We start from the raw sequence: 23,285 nt of genomic DNA, 5'->3' as shown, positions 1-23,285 counted from the left end.
ATATGCATTTGGATATTCTTTTATGGGCACCAGCCCTATAGCAGCATTTCAGATAGTGTTTTAAATCTAGTTAACCACAGTTCCAAATGACTTGGGTTTTTATTTTCTAGAAATACATATCACATGTATAGTTTAGTTAAGAATTTAAATTTGCATTATAAATGAGAACCTAATTGATAATGTAAAGATATAAGAAATAAAGTACTTGGATAGTCTAGTACTTTATTAGAAATATATCTACTAACTCCACAAAAACAAACTTTACATGTAAGCAAAATACTAAAAATTCCTGACTTCTGAGAAATAAAATAGAGTGAATGATTTCTCTTCATCTCTAACTGTAAAAATCCCTTTTGCCTATTTATTTGACCCGTCTCTATTCATGCAATTTAATGAACCCTCAAAATAATTTATACATCTTTATACAGAATTCACATCTACATCAATAAACAGCCAGTCCTTTTATATTTTCAGTGCCTTATCAAAATATGGGTAGCAAAGTTTTTCATTCTATGAGGCAGGAAGATGTTTTCTAAGTACTTCTTTGGATGATGAGGATATAGAATCTGGGAAGGACACCTCAAATTCTATTAGAAGGTCACCACGTTGCTCAGGATTTTTTGGAAATGGCAGCCCATATCCAATAATTCTTCTCCTCATTCCAGGTTTCACAATATCATTTACTGACATAGGTATGGTTCTTCCATCCATTGTTGGAACATTAATTGAGCAGCCACACAATGCCTAAAAAGTGCACAAAATAAAATTAAACAACTTAAAAGTCTAAACAAAAATATTACCAATTGTAAAAGATGATACCAATATGTCAAAATTTTAACTTCCAAAAGAATATCAATAATTATAAAATTATTTCCCCCATTAGAAAATTCCTTTAGGACATGCACAAGCAGGCATGCTAAAAAAAAAAAAAAAAAAAGGAAAAGAAAAAGAAGGGAAAGGAAAGGAAAAGAGAAGTAAAGCATGTCTTTCACACTGTCCTAGACCCGGGGTCGGCAAACTGCGGCTCGCGAGCCACATGCAGCTCTTTGGCCCCTTGAGTGTGGCTCTTCCACAAAATACCACGGCCTGGACGAGTATTACGTATGTAATACTTTAAACAAAATGGATGAGTCTATTTTGAAGAAGTGGCGTTAGAAGAGGTTTAAGTTTTAAAAATTTGGCTCTCAAAAGAAATTTCAGTTGTTGTACTGTTGATATTTGGCTCTGTTGATTAATGAGTTTGCCGACCACTGTCCTAGACTGAAATGGATAGTTTGAGTCTGTTATTGCAACATTCAAGATGCAGGGATGGAATGGGAGAAGAGGGAGAAATTCAGGGCTGGAAAGAACATGATAGGACCAACTACCTACTTCTCTGGAGGGAAAACATTAGAATAAGAAATACATTTATTGTTTTAGTCAATAAATGTTTACTGAGTACCTACTATATGCCATATATTCCTGCTAAATGCTGAGCATAGATAGGGACCATGAATACCAACACCACTTCAAGGAATGCACAAGGACCACAGAAGCAAACTAGTAATTAAAATACAGTAAAATTTTGGCACAGTGATATGTGCAGAAGTCTTTTGTGAAAGAAAAGGCATGCAACATACCCTCTTAGCTTCTGGGAGTATCAAATATTTAAAGTAAGCATTGGACTAATAGTTGGTATTGAGGCAGAGTGAGGAATAATAGTGTTCTACAGAGTAGAGCTCAGACAACGACACAGATATATACTAGTATAAGATAATAATAGAGCAAACTTAGGGAAATGCATATACAGTTACGGGTGGAAATCAGATTAAAATGATCTTTTATGTTAAGCTAAAGAGTTTGAACTTTATGATAGATGCTATGTGGAGTCATCTAAGAATTGTAAGCAGGCCGAAACTGGTTTGGCTCAGTGGATAGAGCGTCGGTCTGTGGACTGAAGGGTCCCAGGTTCGATTCCGGTCAAGGGCATGTACATTGGTTGCGGGCACATCCCCGGTGGGGGCTGTGCAGGAGGCAGCTGGTCGATGTTTCTCTCTCATCGATGTTTCTAGCTCTCTATCCCTCTCCTTTCCTCTCTGTAAAAAATCAATAAAATATATTTTTTTAAAAAGAATTTTAAGCAGGCAATTGACATAGCCATATTTGTTAGATTATAATCTAACTTGAGAAATAGTGCCTAAAAATAGAAAATTAAAACCCGTGTGTCCTAAATCAGTATCCTTATAAATTATTTTGTCTTTTAACACATTTTTTGTTATATAATTACTCCAAACTAACAATTTTTTTAAAAAAATCTTAAACATAGACTAAGGTGAGGAGATTACAATGCAGATCTCATAAACCACACTTGTTAAAACAGAGTAGAGTTAGCCCTGGCCAGTGTGGCTCAGTGGATAGAGTGTTGACCTGAGGACTGGGGGGGGTCCCGGGTTCGATTCCTGGTCAAGGGCACATGCCTGGGTTGCGGGCTCAATCCCCAGTGGGGGTGCAGGAGGCAGCCCATCCATGATTCTTTCTCATCATGGATGTTTCTCTCTCTCTCTCTCTCTCTCTCTCCTCTCTGAAATCAATAAAAATATATTTTAAAAAAAAACAGAGTAGAGTTGTTAGGCCTCATAGTACATAATCCAGGTAGCACTTAAAATTAGCATTTAAATTGTTACTATAGGTAACTAAACTTAGAATGTATAATTTTATTCATAAAAGAGGTATAATATAGCAGTACTACCTCAGAGGGTTCTTAGGAGAATTTTAAAAATAATGTATAGTAAACATTAAATAAATCTTAGCTATTATTTAAATTCCCTAAAATCAACTGCATAAATGTTTGGTTTCAGAATCCTAGCTTTTACTAACTTACCTCTCGCAAACTAATTTTAGCAGTATAAATTATATTTGATCCATCCCTTTTAAATTTGGGGTGATCTTTATCTTTAATAATGAAAACAATGTCTGCTGGAATACTAGTTGGTGTTTCATCTCCTTCCCTTGGAAAAGTAATTTTGGTGCCTTCTTTCCATCCTTTTTTTATCTCAATGGTGAGAATTTTGTCCTCAGATCTATAACTCCTTCCATCAGGGTTTAACCTTTTTCGAGAAATCTTCATCCGTTTGGTGCAACCACTATATATTTCTTCAAGTGATACTCTAAGTTCATGAATAATTGGAGGATCTTGTTTGAGGCGGGATGGCCCCACAGAATTCCTGTCTCTTGGATATCCATTCATGCTGAATCCAAAGGCACTAAAAGGATCTCCATCTACTTCCATATCTTCAGAATCTCTACCACCAGCCATCCGTCTTCCAAAGAAAATTTCAAAGGGATTGGAACCTCCGAAAAATGCTGCAAATGTGGCATGAGGATCGCCATGAAAGGTGTACCGGAAGGTACCTCCTTGTCCATCAGTACCTCCTGCTCCTCCTTTCAACCCTAGCGAAGAAATAAGCATAATTAGAATAAAGTTTGCAACTATTGAAAGTTTAACTTTCAAAAATTGTATTATTTGTAATACCTTAACCAATAAAGAAATTAAAATGCAAAAAGAAAAAGAAAAAAATGACTGTGATAAGATGACAAAAAAAATTGTATTACTAATAAACTTTGGCGACTTTAGATTGTAATTTATTAAATTGGCAAGAAATGCCATTATAACTAAATACAGAACAGCTACCTACCTCTAGATCATTCTATCTAAAGTTAAAATTTTAGCTTCAAATTCTCCCTCCAAATACCCATCTTTAATGATAATTTATCCCTGAATCACTGTTCCACAGATAAATAAAAAATAGAAGTCTGGAACCTCTTATCTCATAAGCTACTGGTTGACAACCTGAAGTATATAAAGTTTTCTTAACTTACGTCAATTGAAAGGTCTTCAGTAATCAATGCAAAATATATAACCTAAATCTTTAAGTACCATTATCATCAATGAGCACAATCAACAATATAAAATACCATATTCATACTAACAAGTTTTATTTCTGATCATCTTTTACTGCTTAAGAATTAAAACAGAACTCTTTCTGTGGCTGAAAAACTTTAATAGTACAAAAGATGTTTTTACACACTAATATTGTTATCACTATCTCAGATAACCAAATTTTTCCTCTAGGCGTACCACGTGATTACATTAATTTCAACACCATTTAAAAAGAAGACTGAAATCAAGAGCTGTAAATCCTCTTGATAAATAAGGCCTTTGGACTGGTTATTTCTATCTATTATGGACAACCTGCTTCACGCACCAAGTTAGTGAACCTCTGACCCTGTTCTTTAGGCTCAACTAAGTAATATATATCTTACAAAATATTATATATGTGAAGCATCATGATTCTACTAAAACCCACAAACGATAGTACAGTGATCTCTTTTTTCTTTTCTCTCTCTCTCTTTTTTTTTTTTTGGTGGCAGCAGTGGGATTACAATGATCTTTTAAGGGAGCAATACTGACAAGGATTTACATCATTACAATATTAATAAATTTTCTGAATGAGCCTTATGAGAATTCCTAACCAAAAAAACAAGCAGGAGCAGAATCTAAAAATTATAAAACTGATACATTCCAGAGATTTAACTAGCTCATCCAAAACTTATTTTAGTTAAATTTTAGTGGTATTATTATAGCTCCAAATGTAAAAAATACATACACACAAAAACCTAGTGACAGATTTTTTTAATGATAAAATATGTATACAACTCAAGGTCATGATCAATGTGACTAAACCATTAAATTATTTTAATCATTTCATCTTTCGTCCCACAAATATAACACAGTATAATAATTTAACAGAGTTAATAAAGTAAATTAGCTGCCAAATATAGTTTAATTTTGTTGGCAAGACAAAAATCTAAATGTTTGAGCCCATACTGAATTCATGAAAAGAAAGAATATTTTAAGTTATTATATCATGCCCATTTGACCCAGTAATCACACTTCTAGGAATATATCCCAAGAAGTCAGAAACATCAATCAGAAAGAATACATGCACCCCTATGTTCATAGCAGCACAATTTACAATTTGGAAGATTTGAAAAAGCCTAAGTGTCCATCAGCAGGTGAGTGGATTAAAAAATGGTGGTACATCAATACAATGGAATACTACGCTGCTGTAAAAAAAGAAGGAACTCTTACCATTTGCAACAGCATGGATGGACCTAGAGAGCATTATACTAAGCGAAATAAGCCAATCAGAGAAATATAAATATCACATGATCTCAGTCATTTGTGGAATATAATAAACAACGTAAACTGATGAACAAAAATAGATCCAGAGACATAAGAAGCATTGAACAGACTGTCCAACCTCAGAGGGAAGGCAGGAGGGGTGAGTAAGAGATCAACCAAAGGACTTGTATGCAAGCATATAAGTATAACCCATGGACACAGACAGTAAGGGGGGTGAGGGCATGTGCTGGGGGGTGGGAACGGCCAGGGAGAGGTCAATGGGGTGGGGGGGGGGGGCGGGGAGGAAACATGTAATACTTTAAACAATAAAGAATTTAAATTTTGAAAAAGTTATATCATGGGTTTGGCTTTTCCCTAAAACCCTTTTCCTCCTCTGCCAAAAATAGTAACTCAATCAGGATTACAGAGTTCCTGAGATTTACATACTGTATAAACTGACATGTATCAAAGGTGATAAAAAGCCTCCAACAGGGTTTTGAAATTTTCTTTGACACTAGTCAACTACATTGCTCAGATAAATGACAAGGCTACTATAATGACTGAAAAAAATCTAACCAAAATTTAGACTACTACAATAAAACATGAATTATTATGCAAATATCACTTGCACTGCTGAGCACTTGAATTATAATGGGCATGTCATCAACTATACAGTCAATTCTTTTATTACATACATTTCAACTGCTTGTGGAAAATTTTTAAATTCAACTGGATTCCCTCTGCTATCCAAAATGTTTCCCAGACACCATATCACTTTGTATTATCAAGGAATGCACTCTAGAATCAACATTTGCCTATGCTTTAGAAAGACTGCTATTATTTAAAAAACAACTAAGCACCCTGGTTGGGTGGCTCAGTAGGTTGGAACATTGTTCTGTGCACCAGAAGATTGTGGGTTCAATTCGGGGTTGGGGCACATACCTAGGTTGCAGATTCAATCCTGGTCGAGATGTGTAGGGAAGGCAAGGGATCAATGTTTCTCTCTCACATCGATGTTTCCTTCTTTCTCTCTGTCTCTCTGTTTCTCTCTGTCTCTCTCTCTAAGCATATCCTCGGGTGAGGATTAAAAAAACAGCAACCAACCAACCAACCAACCAATGTGCAATCCAAAAACAAATATGTGTTTGGGGTACTAACCATAAAAATGATTTCTAACAGTTAATTGACTAAAAGTTTATCCAAAGAAACAACACTGGAGAAGAATTAGGACTTCAAAGAAAAAAATTATAGGACTTAAATAACTCTTACTTTAAGGAGATCTAACATGTAAATATCCAGATTGATAGCAAGACTTAGAATTACTAGCATGAGAACCTTTAAACAGTTTTGATTCATAAAAACTCAATTTATTTATTTTTAGAAATATATAGTAAATAAAAAAAAATCCAGTTGATTTAAAACAATAACTGAAGAAGCAAGCTAGTATAGAGATTAATGTACTACATAAAAGTCTGATCATATAAATACTACCTTTCTTTATATATATATATATATATATATATATATATATTTATATGTATATGTATATATTGATTTCAGAGAGGAAGGGAGAGGGAGAGAGAGTTAGAAACATCAATGATGAGAAAGAATCACTGATCGGCTGCCTCCTGCACACACCCTTCTGGGGATAGAGCCTGCAACCCGGGCATGTGCCCTTGACCGGAATCGAACGCTGGACCCTTTAGTCCGAAGGGTGACGCTCTATCCACTAAGCCAAATCAGCCAGGGCTAAATACTACCTTTCAGTGTTTAAAATAAGTTATTGATTAAACCATAAACAAGCAAAAAAAGAAGGCATAACGAAATGTTAGAGAACTAGAATACTATAAGGATGTGTTACTTAAAATTTTTTTTTAGTCTTTTAATACAAACTTGTGTTGACATCTACTAAACCATTCAGAACTAAACCTAAATTTTTTCGGAGAGACTGATTCAAAATCCAATATTAAATTTCTGTAGTTCTGTGTTTTTTGTTTTCCAATGATTCAACTATGTTGAAAATTTCTGTTTTTTAAAATAATGTTTTTTACTATATACCATAAAATTAACCCATCGAATGTACAATTCGATGAGTTTAGTAAAGTTGTAGAGTTGTGCGACCATCACCACAATAATTAGAACATTTACCTCTAGTTTCTATTTGTAGCTAATCCCTGTTCCTACCTCTAGCCCTAAGCAACCACTGATCCGCTTTCTTTCTTTACAAATTTGCCTTTTCTATGTAATTCATATTCTAGTAAATGGGATCATAGCCTATATAGTCTTTTACATCCAACTTCTTTTATTTAGCATAGTTTTTAAATTTCATCCATGATGTAGCAGACTTAATTAAATTGGTCATTTTAATTGCTAAATAGTATTCCTGTGTGTGTGTGTGTGTGTGTGTGTGTCACAAGCATACATAGCATTTATCACAGTTTGTTTATCCATTCACCTAATGATGGTACTTTTGACTTGTCTCCAGTTGGGGACCATTACAAATAATGCTATGAACATTCACATACATGTCTTTGGGTGGACGTATATTTTCATTTCTCTTTTATAGATTCCTAGGAGTAGTACTGCTGGGTCATATAATAAATTTAAAACATCTTTATTTTTATCTAGCTTTTTAAAAACACAGCATTTAAGGCCCTGGCCGGGTAGCTCAGTTGGTTAGAGCATCATCTACATACTCCAAGGTTGCGGGTTTGATCTCCTGTCAGGACACATACAAGAATCAACCAATGAATGCATAAATAAGTGGAACAAATTGATGTTTCTCTCTCCCCCCGCCTCTAAAAATCAATAATATTTTTAAAACCCCAGCATTTAAAATTTGGATATTAGAGATTTTCAAACCATGAGCAAACTGGATCACTAGTTCTCTTAGTTCCTAAGTATATAATTTAGCATGTTCAACTCATACACTGCTCAGTTCATGGTTCCTTCCCACTGTCCCAAGCCTTGAAACAGTGCAATAATTGGGAGGGGTGGGGGGACATCAGGTAAATTAGTAATGGCTCCAATCATAAAATTCAGTGTTTTGTTACTGCTAGAGAAAGCCATAGGGCTATGGAACCAGGCCTGCAGGCATGAACAGATACGAAAAACAAAGAGAAAAATGTTTTCCCACATTTTCACAGTACTATACCCAAAGGGATTTTTTTTTAAAGAATGAGACATTCTGAATAAAAGGTAAATATAATGCTTTTCTGTAAAGGAAGAATAAGTTTTTAAAATAATCAAATATAGTAACTTTTATTTTAACTATTTTCAAGTAGCATAACTAGAGAATAGTATTTCTTATTCTCCCCTCACTTTTACCTATTGCTTATATAAATTATCTGAGTCAAGAACAACAAAATTCAGGATACATAAATGATCCCGCTTTAGTTTTGTTTTTCAGTTTTATTTTTGGTGTTGTTTTTAAATTCACTCACAATGATGATCAGTAAAAATCACACTGGAGAAATATCACTCAATAAAAACACTACTAAAAGGTAATGTTAAACCAAAAAAAAGTGTATTATTTGGTGACTTCAAATTTCTGAAGACAAATATCCTCAGTCCTGTGGCTGAGTCAGCTATCAGTGAGATGTGGAGTAAAGCAGTGGGTATCTGGTTTTCCATGGAAATTTATATTGGTGGGTTTCTTTTTTTTTTAATTTTAATTTAATTTATTGAGGTGAGATTGGTTAATAAAATTATATAGGGTTCAGGTGTACAATTTTATAATACATCACCTGCATATTGTACTGTGTGTTCACCACCAAAAGTCAAGTCTCCCTCCAGTTACTAGATTTATCCCCTCTATGGATTTCTTTACAAAATTACAAAATAATTTCTTTGGAAATAGTACACTGTTAGTAGTATCTGAGAATCCTGCTTAGCTTTTATGATGAACCGAACCATAGTATTTTGAGTAGTATGGCCATAGGAGCAAGCAGGATTAAACTGCCAACTATTTATTTGCCTTTTTCAATATCTACTTTATAAGAACCTGACAATGCAGGTCCTCATCACACCAAAGCTAGCAGCAAAAGCTGCTATTTTTGGCAACTCAGATCAAAAAGAAAAATAAAACAAAGAAAAAAGCCTTAATACATAATCACCCTGCTTATCTAAATTTAATTTTTAACTTAAAATGAATAGTCACTTTTTCACTATTTTAGGATATATTTCTAATTAGAAAAAGTTAACATTAAATGCAATAAAGGAAGCAAGGACATTACAAAAAAGTTTTCATAACTTAAAATTTCATAATTTATAAGCATTTAAAAGAGAACACTTTGGGCGAAAATAATAAAACAACTTAAGTTCTGATTTTTAAAATTGTAGGAATTAAAAGTATTTTTGTTGTTAATTAGCAATTTAAAACAGACTTACTTTATAGCTATGGAGATGATGACAAACTTAATTTAAAATCTGAGTGATAAAATAATCTTAAAATATCTCATCTACTGTATTCAACTAGTTTCTGATCTCAATGCAAGAAACAAAAGTACCGCAGGGAGAGGAAAGGGGAAGTTGTCATGCTTTTCTCCATACCTAGACAGTAAAATTTCAAAGGAAATAGTGCTACCTAAAAGTAAATCAATAATTGTGCTAAGTGGCCATTTTAGGTCAAAAATTGTATTTCTGAGATCTCATTTTCTTGGCAACAATTACTGTTTACAATTAAGCTAAAAACTTGTTCTGGTATTTTATGACATCAGGAAAATTCTTTCCTCTCCAGGCGGAATGCCAAAAACAACTAGAGCTAAATGCCTAGGCCTTCTCCTTCTGAGGGAGATGACTTTCTCTTGTTCAAGCTAATCTAGCTTTGCTCTAAGAAAGGCAAAAACTTCTTTTTTGTGAATAAAATAGAAACTGACCAGAATTTGAACTGCCAATCTTAAGATTTTAAATGACTGAAGGATCTTTACTGGTTCTGGCAGAAAACTCATTAAAAAATAAAACAGGTTGCATAAGACTTTTGACACAATTCATTAATGTGTATGAGAATTTAAGGTTTCTTTTCAAATATAAATGTTAACATTATAAATCTAATGGTAGAATACGGATATTACAAAATGCCAAAATCTAAAAAAAGGCAAACAAGTATTTTTGATTGACAGCTATGTAATATTCATTCATATCATCAGAGCTAAAATTTTGTTTTTATCCATTATTTATCTTTCTACATTGATATGTCTGATAATTTAATTTAATGACAACCAGAAAGCCGAGAGAGGACGGGGAAAAGAGAGAGAGACAGAGACAGAGCTGGAGAGACAGAAAGATATACACCGAATTCTTACCTTCCTCCCCAAACTGATCATATATTTCTCTCTTTTTAGGATCACTCAATACTTCATAAGCTTCTGCGACCTCTTTAAATTTTTCCTCTGCCTGAGGAGATTTGTTCTTGTCCGGATGAAATTTGAGGGCTTGTTTTCGGTAAGCCTTTTTAATATCTTCATCTGACGCTCCTTTTTCAATTCCCAAAATGCAATAATAGTCTTTCCCCATTTCGAATGCCTTGAAATGAACTTAGATTTCCCTTTGTGAAAGAAAACTGCGTCCCCAGTCTTAGCAATACAAGGATTCTAAGGAAAATAAACCAAGCAGGGTATTTTAAAAGTTAAAGCAATTAGCAATTCAGCCTCGCTGTCTTAAGGCAGCAAGCAGACAGCATATCCGTATTTAATTCCTTCCCCAACAGCTCACTTACAGATAAATATACACTACACAGGAGACAGCCTTCTTCTAGATCCTCCCATTTTCACTACGTGTCTCTGTACTTTCTAGAACAGCAAATGCTACAGGACGTCACTTCCCCAGCTGCCGCTAGTCAAAGATCTGAGCTAGGTTTTCTCCTCCTCCACGATTAACTATTCATTTTCCTTCTGGCTCTACCATCTGTATTTCCTTTTTAAGAGGCCAAGTAGATTAAGAAACCAATATTTCAGCATTGACTGTCATAACTACGCTTTTTTATTTACTCCATTCTAGGTGAAAAGTAACAAAAATAATTATAGCTATTAGGCATCCTATGTTAAAATAAGTTAAACTTATTATGCAAATATACCCATGGGTACTTATTTTAGGTATTTCACTTCAATTTAAAGTTATTCACGTGTAAGATATACAATACTAAAATATGGTTTGTCTAAATTAAAATTTTCAAAAAATTTGTGTCATTTTCAAAATTCCTGGGGTTTATCAATCAAAATGCCAGGAAGTCAATATACCAATTTCACATTGTAAAAAGGCTATATCATAACTTCAAAAACAATATTTTAAAAATAACTAGAGGACTTAAATATTATTTTAGCTAATGATTTTAAATGGTCTTTTTATAGTAAGCAAAAGTTAATAGTTCTGGCAAACTAATACTTGTGAAATCTTCATATCTGATTTTAGTTACTTCAACTAAAATAGAACGAGACACCTCCAATTCCTTAGAGTCACTGAAGACCTTTTGTGCTGCAGGACAGAGAGGAGAAAAGTATCAGGTTACCAACAGTAAATACTCATGTTTCTTTCAAGACCTTAACTGGATCAGCTTAAAATCTGGATATGCTATTTTCGGGGCAATAGTATGAGAAATATTTTTTCTTTTAAGAACACATTTTCCCTAATTATAAATACAAATTATTGTTCAAGATTTTGGAAAACAGAAAGGAAAAAAATTAAAATAAAAACCTCCCTATCATACCACTTTAGACAATTCCCTGCTAAATGTTAGTGTATTTCCTTCTAATCCTTTTTTTTTCTTAGGAATATTTATGTTTATTTATTTATTGTAGTTTGGTATATTTATCAACAAATTTTATGTCATATCACTTATATACCCTTTTTATGTCTGCTCTTATATATTTTGGGTATTTATAAGAGTAATAATTTAAATGTATATAACTAATCTCTTATTTCCTGTATGGTTTCCTCATCTTTTCAAAGTGCTCCTATTTCTAACATTGGAAAGATGGATTAATAAGAAAATGTCAAAAGAATTGCATAGAAAAAAGAATTATATAGAGCCTTATACTTAATTATCTTAAGTCTGTTAACTTAAAATAAAAAAGAACATTTATGAAGAAAATTAAATGTACATATATGTTTAGAGTATAATGAAAAGGTGATGATTATGTGTTAACTTTTTAAAGTATGGGAACACCTACTGTATATGCCAAACAGCTTTACATTAATGATTCAGCAATTCTTTCAGATGTCCATTTTTGTGCATTCTGATAGCTTTCCTATTTCTCAAAACACTTTATTTTAAAAACACCTTGACATTATAAATTTATAACATCTATCTAGCCTAGTTACAGGTTATAGAGGTTTGTCAGGTATTCAACAAAATTTTTAGTCCCATCAAGAAATACTCAATGTCAAAAGATAAATTTTCAAATTCAAAAATACATAGAAAACAGTACTAATATACAAAGTCACTTTAAGACTTCTACTCTAAAAAAAAAAAAAAAAGCAAATAGGAGTCCAGTGCAGGGATCAACAATTAATTACCAAAGAAACACTGACATTACTATCTATGAAAGGCTTAAATTATTCTGGTGGGTAACACAGAAGGAAAAAAAAAAAGGAAATTTTCATCTGATTTGATAATTTTCAGAGAGCTAGAAATATTATAAGGACTTGGCATATTAAATGATTTTAAAAACCCAAAGACTAGGTTTTCCACATTTCTGAGAAATTCATTATTTATTAACAAATGAAAAGAAATCTGGCTCTCCATACATAGAGAAGGGTGATAAAAGGATGTTCATAGTTTTTCAAATATCTTAAACACATAAAAGAATACTAGTGGTAAAGTCAAAAGGCCAGAATTCACCTCAACTTGGAAATTTCAAGTTAATAAGGGATCAATTATAATTTTTAAGATTTCAAATAATAAAATAACCTAGTAGCTTTTGACAAAATGACCAGATACTTGTACACTTATAGCTTTAAAAAAGTATTTTTATTGATTTTTAGAGACAGAGGAAGGGAGAGGGACAAAGGGAGAGAAACATCAACGTGAGAGATCAGCATGAATCCCCCTACCAGAGACCCGCAACCCAGGCATGTGCCCTGACTGGGAATCAAACCAGTTACCTCTCGGTGCTCCAACCAACTAAGCCACACTGGCGAGAGCGGTTTATAACTTTGTAAATAATTCTTTCAAATATTTGGGAACAGTTATTTAAAATGGTTTTAAAAACCCTGTATATAACATACTTGGAAATTTGTCCTTAGAAAATAATTCATAGGATAAAATCCTATCTAATAAAAAGAGTAATATGCAAATTGACCATCACTCCAAACACAAGATGGCTGCCCCCATCTGGTCAAAGATGGCTGCCCCCATGTGGACACAAGATGGCCGCCACAAGATGGCCAGTAGGGGAGGGCAGTTGTGGGTGATCAGGCCAGCAGGGGAGGGCAGTTAGGGGTGACCGGGCTGGCAGAGGAGGGCAGTTGGGAAGGACCAGGCCTGCAAGGGAGGGGGACCAGGCCTGCAGGGAGGGCAGTTGGGGGCAAACAGGCCTTCAGAGGAGGGCAGTTAGGGGTGACCAGGCCTGCAGGGGAGGGCAGTTGGGGGGGACCCAGGCCTGCAGGGGAGGGCAGTTGGGGGGGACCAGGCCTGCAGGGGAGGGCAGTTAGGGGGGACCAGGCCTGCAGGGGAGGGCAGTTGGGGGCAATCAGGCATTCAGGGGAGGGCAGTTAGGGGTGACTGGGCCGGTAGAGGAGGGAAGTTGAGAGGGATCAGGCCTGCAGGGGAGGGCAGTTAGGGGGGACGAGGCCTGCAGGGGAGGGCAGTTGGGGGCAATCAGGCCTTCAGGGGAGGGCAGTTAGGGGTGACTGGGCCAGTAGAGGAGGGAAGTTGGGAGGGACCAGGCCTGCAGGGGAGGGCATTTGGGGGGACCAGGCCTGCAGGCGAGGGCAGTTGGGAGGGATCAGGCCTACAAGGGAGGGCAGTTAGGGGCGATCAGGCCTGTAGGGGAGGGCAGTTAGAGGTGACCAGGCCGGTAGAGGAGGGCAGTTGGGAGGAACCAGGCCTGCAGCGGAGGGCAGTTAAGGGGGACCAGGCCTGCAGCAGAGGGCAGTTGGGGGGGACCAGGCCTGCAGGGGAAGGCAGTTAGGGGCAATCGGGCCAGCAGGGGAGCAGTTAGGCGTCCATCAGACTGGCAGGGGAGTGGTTAGGGGGTGATCAGGCTAGCAGGCAGAAGTGGTTAGGGGCAATCAGGCTGGCAGGCAAGTGAGCAGTTGGGAGCCAGCAGTCCTGGATTGTGAGAGGGCAGTCAGACATCCCTCAAGGGGTCCCAGATTGGAGAGGGTGCAGACTGGGCTGAAGGAAACACACACACACACACACACACACACACACACACACACACACACACACCATGCATGAATTTCGTGCACTGGGCCTCTAGTGATTATATATACAAATACACTCATTGCAATTAGATGCAATAGGGTAATGGGTCAATATGATCATTTTTAAACTACATAATATTTTAGAGATATTTCTCGCTTACATTCACTTTTTCAGACTGATCTGAACCACTTAGGGGTTGAAATTCCCTTACACAATCACTTTACATTAAATTTTCGTCATCCAAGTTTGCATGAGATAAATGTGGGGTTTTTTGAGGGCGGTGGGGAGTCAAGCAATTATCATCCCTGTAAATAATTACCATGACAAAAATAGAATATATAAAGGGAACAGTAGTGGAAGCCTTTTGGGAAAATGGAGCAGAAAATATTATGTGAACAAAGCTCATTTAATGCCGGACACCGATCATTGTCACTAATAGAGAAATGTGAAAAGGGAATCCGGAAGGCTGGTCAACCTTAATTGTTCTGGTCAGAGCTAATCACTCATTGTTTAGTTGAGACTTTGGTAGTTAAAGCAGCCTCTACCTGTTAGTCATATGTAAATTCTTGCTGATTGTCTATTATTGGAATTTCCTGCCTAAAGGATATGGGTGTATCTCATAACTTTAATAAAAGGGATAGCAAGCCCAGAGCAGTGGTAGTCCTCCCCCTAGAGGTGGACTCCCGCCTGGCCCCCCATTTCCCAAATTAATTCTTTTCTAGTCTCTTTCATTTTGTGTGCGGCCTTCTCCAGAACCCGAACCCTGAACAGGAACCCTGAACCACGCGGGACGTGAAAGGGGCTCCCATGTGGTTTGTTTTCAATTTAATTGTTTTCAAAAGGAAAAAGGAAACCAAAAATACTATAAAATAGAGTCTATTTACAACATTATTTAGAAATCACATAAATCCCTGCTTATTTGATATTACAGGTATGTGTATGTGTGACAGAAAATTTGAGAACAAAACTAGCTAGAGTTTATAACTTATTTTTTTCCTTAAATATCTTTAAGGCTTCTTTATAGCTATTTAAAGTATATTTCATTAATTTTTTTTTTAGAGAGGAAGGGAGAGGGAGAGAGAGAGAAACATCAATGTGGGAGCAAAATATTGATCGGATGCCTCCTGTACACCACCTACCTGGGGCTAGAGCCTGTAACCCAGGCATGTGCCCTTACCAGAAATCAAATTGCCAACCTTTTGGTGCACTGAATGACACCCAACCAACCGAGCCACAGCAGCCAGAGCTATATTTTTAACAAAGATAAAATTAGTGTTTGTATTTTTTTTAAATACTATATTTCTTTTTATTTCAGAGAGGAAGGAAGAGGTAGAGATAGATAGAAACATCAATCTTTGATTGGCTGCCTCCTGCATGCCCCACACCGGGGATTGAGCCCGAAACCTGGGCATTGAACTGTGACCTCCTGTTTCATAGGTCGATGCTCAATCACTGAGCCATGTTGGCTGGGCAGTGTTTGTATTTTTAAATTTTTACCTTACTACTCAAATACTGATGAGATTATACCATGACAACACAATTATTTCCTTTATTAAAAGAAAGTCACAAAAAATCAGATTCTTCTCAATATTTAGTTTATAAGGTCAAGTTCTCATGCTGAGAATAGGTCATCTGTGACTGAAGGCAAGTTACAATATATTTTAAAGAAATGATTTTCATTTTTTAAACCAAATCAGAAATCTTAAGTGTGTTTATTACTTTGTTTATCAAAGTTAATAGCAACAAACTTTTTGTGCTTAATAATATATTTAGGGGAAAAGTATCACTCTATTAAGAGAGCCATGCATGGGCCAGGATTAAGTAAAAATTTTAATGATACTATATTTTGTTTTCTATATCTTTACAAAACTTCCTTATTTGGCTTATTATGCTCTGTAATAAATATAGAAAAAATTATTTTTATAAAACTATGAGATTTTTATTTTATAATCATAGTTCAAATACTAAATATAAAAATCAGAAAAAAGCAAATATTAAATATATTTAGATAATGAGAGCTAAAGATAATTTTAATCACAAAAAACTAAAAGTATATTACTAGTCATTCAACTAATGCTATCTTTGGATTTATTCATATACAGTAAAAATGTTTTCTTTCTCCAACTCACAAATCATTTCTCAGTTTATAATAAACTAGAGGCCTGGTGCACGAAATTCATGCATGGGGAGGGGGGCGGTGTGTGTCCCTTAGCCCAGCCTGCACCCTCTCCAATCTGGAACCCCTCAAGGGATGTCCGACTGCCCGGGCCTAAACGGCCCGTCGGACATCCCTCTCATAATCCAGGACTGCTGGCTCCCAACTGCTCACCTGCCTGCCTTCCTGATTGCCCCTAACTGCTTCTGCCTGCCAGCCTGATCACCCCCTAACCACTCCCCTGCCAGCCTGATTGATGCCTAACTGCTCCCCTGCCAGCCTGGTCACCCCTAACTGCCCTCCCCTGCAGGCCTGGTCACCCCTAACTGCCCTCCCCTACAGGCCTGGTCCCCCCCAACTGCCCTTCCCTGCAGGCCTGGTCACCCCCGACTTCCCTCTTCTGCCAGCCTGGTCACCCCTAACTGCCCTCCCCTGCAGGCTTGATCCCTCCCAACTGCCCTCCCCTGTGGACCATCTTGCGGTGGCCATCTTGTGTCCACATGGGGGCAGCCATCTTGTGTGTTGGAGTGATGGTCAATTTGCATATTACTCTTTTATTAGATAGGATTAGTATAGTGAAAGGCAACATGCCTTCTAGAGCCTCAGAAAAAAAGATTACCATTAAAATCCAGATCATCATACTTAAATACTCAAAGACAAATGACTTCTAATATTTTAACTATTTTCCTATTGAAAACTTTTCTGTCAATAATTAATTCTTAAATGAGTATGTTTAGTCCTGAAATTTCTCAGTGATTGGTTTTAATACATTATGACTTCCATTCCCTGCTACTTCTTATCAAGAATAAGAAAACTGAGGTTCTTTTATTCCTTGTTAAAAGTACTTCAGATATTGAATATAAGCTCAAATATAAGTATGTAACAGTGGTTGTAAAATTTGCTAAGATGGCACCAGGGAATATTGATAGTGTAGTTGTTAAAAGCACAGACTTTGGAGCCAGACAATCTGGGTTAGAATCCTGGCAATACCACTTACTAGCTGTGTGACCTTGGATTTCACTTCTCTGTGCCTCAGGTTCCTCATCTCTCAAATGGAATTAGTATTAACTAGAGGCCCAGTGCACGAAATTTGTGCACTTGGGCATGGGGGGGGGGGGGTTCCTCAGCCCAGCCTGCACCCTCTCACAGTCCAGAAGCCAGCAGCTGGACATCCTTAGCACTGCCACAGAGCTGGGAAAGGCACCCATTACCACCGCTGCACTCACCAGCTGTGAACCTGGCTTCCAGCTGAGTGGCGCTCCCCCTATGGGAGCACACTGATCACCAGGGGGCAGCTCCTGCATTGAACATCTGCCCCCTGGTGGTCAGTGTGCATCATAGTGACCGGTAGTTCCGCCATTCAGTCGATTTGCATATTGGCCTTTTATTATATAGTACAGTGGTCGGCAAACTCATTAGTCAACAGAGCCAAATATCAACAGTACAATGATTGAAATTTCTTTTGAGAACCAAATTTTTTAAACTTAAACTTCTAACGCCACTTCTTCAAAATAGACTCGCCCAGGCCGAGGTATTTTGTGGAAGAGACACACTCAAAGAGCCAAACAGCCACATGTGGCTCGCAAGCCGCAGTTTGCCGACCACGGATATAGGATATTAACTTCATAGGGTTGTTGTGAGAATTAAGTGAGAGAAATGTATGATGCACTTCATGTGACTGGCACATAGTGAGGACTATGGAAGTGTTATCCACTGTGATGACAATGATTTCATCATATGAAACAAAAATTTTTAGAAAAATATTGCTATACAATATGTATAACAAAATATCCTTTTTACAAACATTCACACACAAAAAAAACTGTCCAACTAAGAATTAATGGCTCTTTCCAAATATTCCAGTTAATATTTGCTACTTACCCATCTTAACTCTATTCAAATTTCATCATTAAAACTTCACATAGGTAGTATTCACTATATTGAAAATATATTCATTTGTATTTCAAGTGCATTAATTATATTTCAAGTGCATTGTGTTTCAAATATAGTAATCAAGACAGTGTGGTATTGGTGAAAGAATAGGCAAATAGATCAATGGAAGAGAATAGGGAATCCAGAAATAGTCCCATAATTATAGTCAACTGATCTTTGACAAGGGAGGAAAGGCTAAATAGCACTGGAACAACTGGACATTCACTTGCAAAGAAAAAATCTAGACACAGACTTTAAATTATACCCTTCACAGAAATTAACTCAAAATGGATCCTCAGACCTAAAAATAAAATGCAAAATTATAAAACTTTCAGAACATAGGGAAAAAATCTAAATTTACCTTGGATTTAGCAATGACTTTTTTCATGTATTTATCTTCACGTGAGGATATTTGTTTCCTTTTTTTTTTTTTTTAGAGAGAAAGTGAAAAGGGAGGGAGGGAAGGAAGGAATAGGAGGAGGAGAAAGAGAGAGAAACATCGATGTGAGACACACTGATCAGCTGTCTCCCCCATGTGTCCCGACCGGTGCTAGAGATCAAACGTGTAACCCAGGTATGTATGTGCCCTTGACTGGGAATCAAACCTGTGACCGTTTGGTGCACAAGCCAATGCTCTAACCATTGAGAACACCAGCCAGGGCTGCAATGACATTTTTTTAATCCTCACCCAAGAATATGTTTGTTGATGTTTATTAATTTTAGAGAGGAAGGGAGAGAGAGACAGAGAGAGAGAGAGACAGAGAGAGAGAGAGATCCATGTGAGAAAACATCTATCGGGTGCCTCCCCTATGTGCACAGACTGGGGATTGAACCCACAACTTTTGCTGTACAGGTTGACGCTCCAACCAACTGAGCTACCCAGCCAGGGGTGACAATTACTTTTTAAATATAATACCAAAGGCATACTTCATGAAAGAACTGATAAGCTGGACTTCATTAAAATTACAATTTTCTGCTGAGGAAGACACTGTTAATAGAATGAAAAGATAGAGAAAATAATCTCACAGACGGAGAAAATAATTCAGAAGTAATCCAATAAAAAACCGTTATCCAAAATATATAAAGAACTCTTAGAACTCAACAATTAGAAAACAAGTCAATTAAAACATGGGCCAAATATCTTAACAGACACCTCACCAAAGGAGATATACAGATGGCAAAAAAGCATATAAAATGATTCTCCAGCTCAGCCGCGGTGTGGCTCTGTAGTTGAATATAGATCTATGAACTAGGAGGTCACAGTTCAATTCCTGGTCAGGGCACATGCCTAGGTTGTGGGCTTGACCCCTGTGTGGGGCGTATAGAAGGCAGCCAATCAATGATTCTCTCTTATCATTGATGTTTCTCTCTCTCTCCCTTCCTCTCGGAAATCAATAAAAATATATTTTTAAAAATAATAAAATAAAATGATTCTCCATATCATGTCATCAGGAAGATGAATATTAAAATGAGATATCCCTACACACCTATTAAAATGGCTAAAATCCAGAACATTGGTAATACCAAATGCTGGCATAGGAATAGGAATTCTCATTCATTTCTGGTGGGAATGAAAAATGGTATAGCCACTTTGGAAGATAGTTTGGTGTTTTCTTACAAAAATAAACATAGACCACCTTAGCCGGTTTGGCTCAGTGGATAGAGCATTGGCCCTCAGAATGAAGGGTCCCAGGTTCAATTCCGGTCAAGGGCACATATAGTTGCAGGCTCCATCCCTGGCCCTGGTCAGGGTGGGTACAAGAGGCAACCAATCGATGTCTCCCTCACATCAGTGTTTCTCTCTTTCTGTTTCTTCTCTCCCTTCCACTCTCTCTAAAAATCAATGGGAAAATATCCTCAGGTGAAGATTAACCAAAAAAAAATTAAATTAAAAAATAAAATAAACATAGACTTATCATACCATCCAAAGGTACTTATCAAAGGAGTTGAAAACTTTCACCCACATTATAAACATTCATATGCATATGAATGTTTATAACAGCTTTATTCCTAATTGCCAAAACTTGGAAGCAATCAAAATGTCCTTCAGTAGGTGAACAGATAAACTGTAGTACATCCAGACAATAGAATATTGTTCAGCACTAAAAAGAACGAGTTTTCAAGACATGAAAAGACATGGAAGAAATCTAAATGCATATTGCTAAATAAGTGAAAGAAGCCAGTCTAAAAAGTACACATTCTGGAAAAGGTGAAACTATGGAGACAGTAAAAATATCAGTGCTCGCCAGCGGTAAGTGGGCAGAGAAGAATAAATAGGTGGGGTACAGAAGGATTTTTAGGGCAAACTACTCCACTTAATACTGAAATGGTGGGCTCATGTCATTTTACATTTGTCCAAATCCATAGAATGTTCAACACCAAGTGTGAACCCTAATGTAAATTAAGAACTCTGGGTGATGATGTATCAATATAAGTTCTTCAATTGTAAACAATTGTTCCAATTGTTCCATCTGGTGGGAGGTGTTGGAAGGGGGGGTGGGGATAACCATGTGTGGAGGCAGGAGGTACATGGGGAATCTCTAAATCTTCCACTCAATTTGCTGTGAACTGGAAACTGCTCTAAAAAAATAATCTACTTAAAAATTAAAATTTTAAAAATAAATGGAAAAAGGCTTCTGGTCTTGCTGATGAGTAGGTAAACACTATACTCACCTCCTCCCATGAGCACATCAAAATTCCAACTAAACTACAGAATAACCATCATTGAGAACTGTTTGAAGTCTAGCCTGAAGTCCCTATAACAAGGGCTATACCGAAGAAACCACATTAAGACTGGTAGGATGGGGCGAAGACTCAGAAGGGGCTGGGTGTGGTGGTTAAAAACCAGAAGGGATATCTCAGCTGCAGAGGTCCCCCCTGAGGAGTGAGACATCCTGGCACCACCCCAGGCTCCCCAGCTCAGGGCTCCAGGGCCAGGAAGAGAAGTCCCCATAACTTCTGGCTGTGAAAACCAGATTGTGACTGAGTGACATGGAGGACCTCACCAGATCACCACGTCCAACCACGTCCACAAACAACATATTTAAAGGGCAGATGTGGCAGGCATCAGAGCCCTGCTAAAGTGATGCGTGCTCCATAGGATCAGTCCCTGCAAACAGTTCCTCCACTGTAGTCATGGCCAGTCCTCAGAACCAATCAGCCTGAGAATCAATACCTCACATTGACATGCCAACAGCTATCAAGACTCAACTTGATTGGCACACACAAGCAACACACAGCAAGAGGGCACACACAAGCAACACAAGAGAGCACACCTGGAGCACCTGCTTAGGTGACAGGGAGAAAGGTCCTCTGGGCCCCACAGGACACCCAACCATGAAGGCCACTCTACCAAGACTGCGACACATAGCAAGCAGCTCTACCTAGTACATAGAAACAAACACAGGGAGTCCCAAATGAAAAAAAATGAAGAAAAAAAAAACAGAAGAAAACTCCAAAAAAGAAACTAAACACAAGGGAGACAAGTAATCTACCAGATGCAGAGTTCAAAATACTTGTTATGAGGATGCTCAATGATCTTGAAAGATTGATAGAACTTAGAAAGAGAGCAAGGTTATGGGGGTTCGAGGTATCTGCAATTTGGACCAAGAACACAAAGTTCAGAGGCAAAAAAGTATAAAATGTATTTGATACAGCAAAAAGATCGGTCAGATTAAAGCACAGAACTTAGATGGGCTCTCCTTAGAAAGCTGACCAAAAAAAAAAAGTTATGGTCAGATTTTTGAAAGTTTTGAATGTCATTTTTTTTTTTACTTAATGACTGCTCTTTCATGTTTTTCCAAAAGGGCTAATTCATTAGGTCTTTGAAATGAATTTTAAAAGCTAGCTTCATTTCATAAATACCAATTTATTTTGAAGCTAATGAAATTACTTTTTGGTTCTCTCAGTAAAGGGTTCTTAACAATGTTTCATCAATATTTGTAAGCTTCCGAGAGCACCAATAAAAGACGTCAAACTAACTAACCTAAAAAGACTGATAGGAAGAAGGGCTTTATCAGTTTTAACTCTCCTTGCACTAATTGTCTATATCCTCTAAATTTCCCAGTACTTTATCACTATAGTTATATTAGTAATTCCCAAAGTGTTCAAGTTTTGATACAGTGTCATTGTTTGATTTTATACTTTCCTGCACAAAGCACTGTAATAAAGTGTACACATTTAATTTTATTGATTTAATAGTCTTTACAAAAAAGATTTAAAATGAAATTTTAAAAAATGTAAAAGTACATGCCTTTTTAAAAATTAAAATAAAATTGCTTTAAGACGTTTATAAAAATTACTAGAGGCCCAGTGCACAGACTCGTGCACCAGTGACGTCCCTCAGCCTGGCCTGCTTCCTCTCACAATCCAGGACCTCTCGGGGGATGCCGGAGAGCTGGTTTCGGCCTGATCCCCGCTGGCCAGGCCGAGGGACCCCACCAGTGCACGGGGCCTCTAGTATGCATATAAGCTCTTTGGTTAATCTCTTTGTGCCCTCCTCCCTTCCCTCTGAGATTCATCAGTCTGTTCCATGTTTCCATGCCTATGGTTTCCGCTCCTGCGTTGAGCATCTGCCCCCTGGTGGTCAGTGCGTGTCATAGCTACCGGACAGTCGCTTAGTCTTTTATAGATATAGATATAGATATAGATATAGATATAGATATAGA

General features: G+C 37.0%; 1 protein-coding gene across 7 annotated transcripts in view; it reads right to left on the bottom strand.

The window, feature by feature from the left end:
* Positions 1 to 406: 406 nt before the first annotated feature.
* The window catches only part of DNAJB4 (DnaJ heat shock protein family (Hsp40) member B4), a 49,406-nt gene continuing 26,527 nt past the window's right edge, over positions 407 to 23,285 (bottom strand). For 4 of the 7 annotated variants that reach the window (XM_054721112.1, XM_054721111.1, XM_054721113.1 and 1 more), the window contains 3 exons: positions 10,468 to 10,755; positions 2,861 to 3,429; positions 407 to 744 (listed from right to left, as the gene is read on the bottom strand). In XM_054721112.1, the coding sequence (XP_054577087.1) occupies positions 511 to 744; positions 2,861 to 3,429; positions 10,468 to 10,678 (1,014 nt within the window). In that variant the 5' untranslated portion in view covers positions 10,679 to 10,755 and the 3' untranslated portion in view covers positions 407 to 510. The remainder of the gene's footprint in view (positions 745 to 2,860; positions 3,430 to 10,467; positions 10,756 to 23,285) is intronic. The other 3 variants (XM_054721115.1, XM_054721116.1, XM_054721117.1) reach the window with 1 other exon arrangement.

The sequence above is a fragment of the Eptesicus fuscus genome, chromosome 9 (assembly GCF_027574615.1).
Source record: "Eptesicus fuscus isolate TK198812 chromosome 9, DD_ASM_mEF_20220401, whole genome shotgun sequence".
Lineage (NCBI taxonomy): Eukaryota > Metazoa > Chordata > Mammalia > Chiroptera > Vespertilionidae > Eptesicus > Eptesicus fuscus.
The sequence above is the reverse complement of the archived record's forward strand: the minus strand, read 5'-3'. Positions and strand labels throughout refer to the sequence as shown.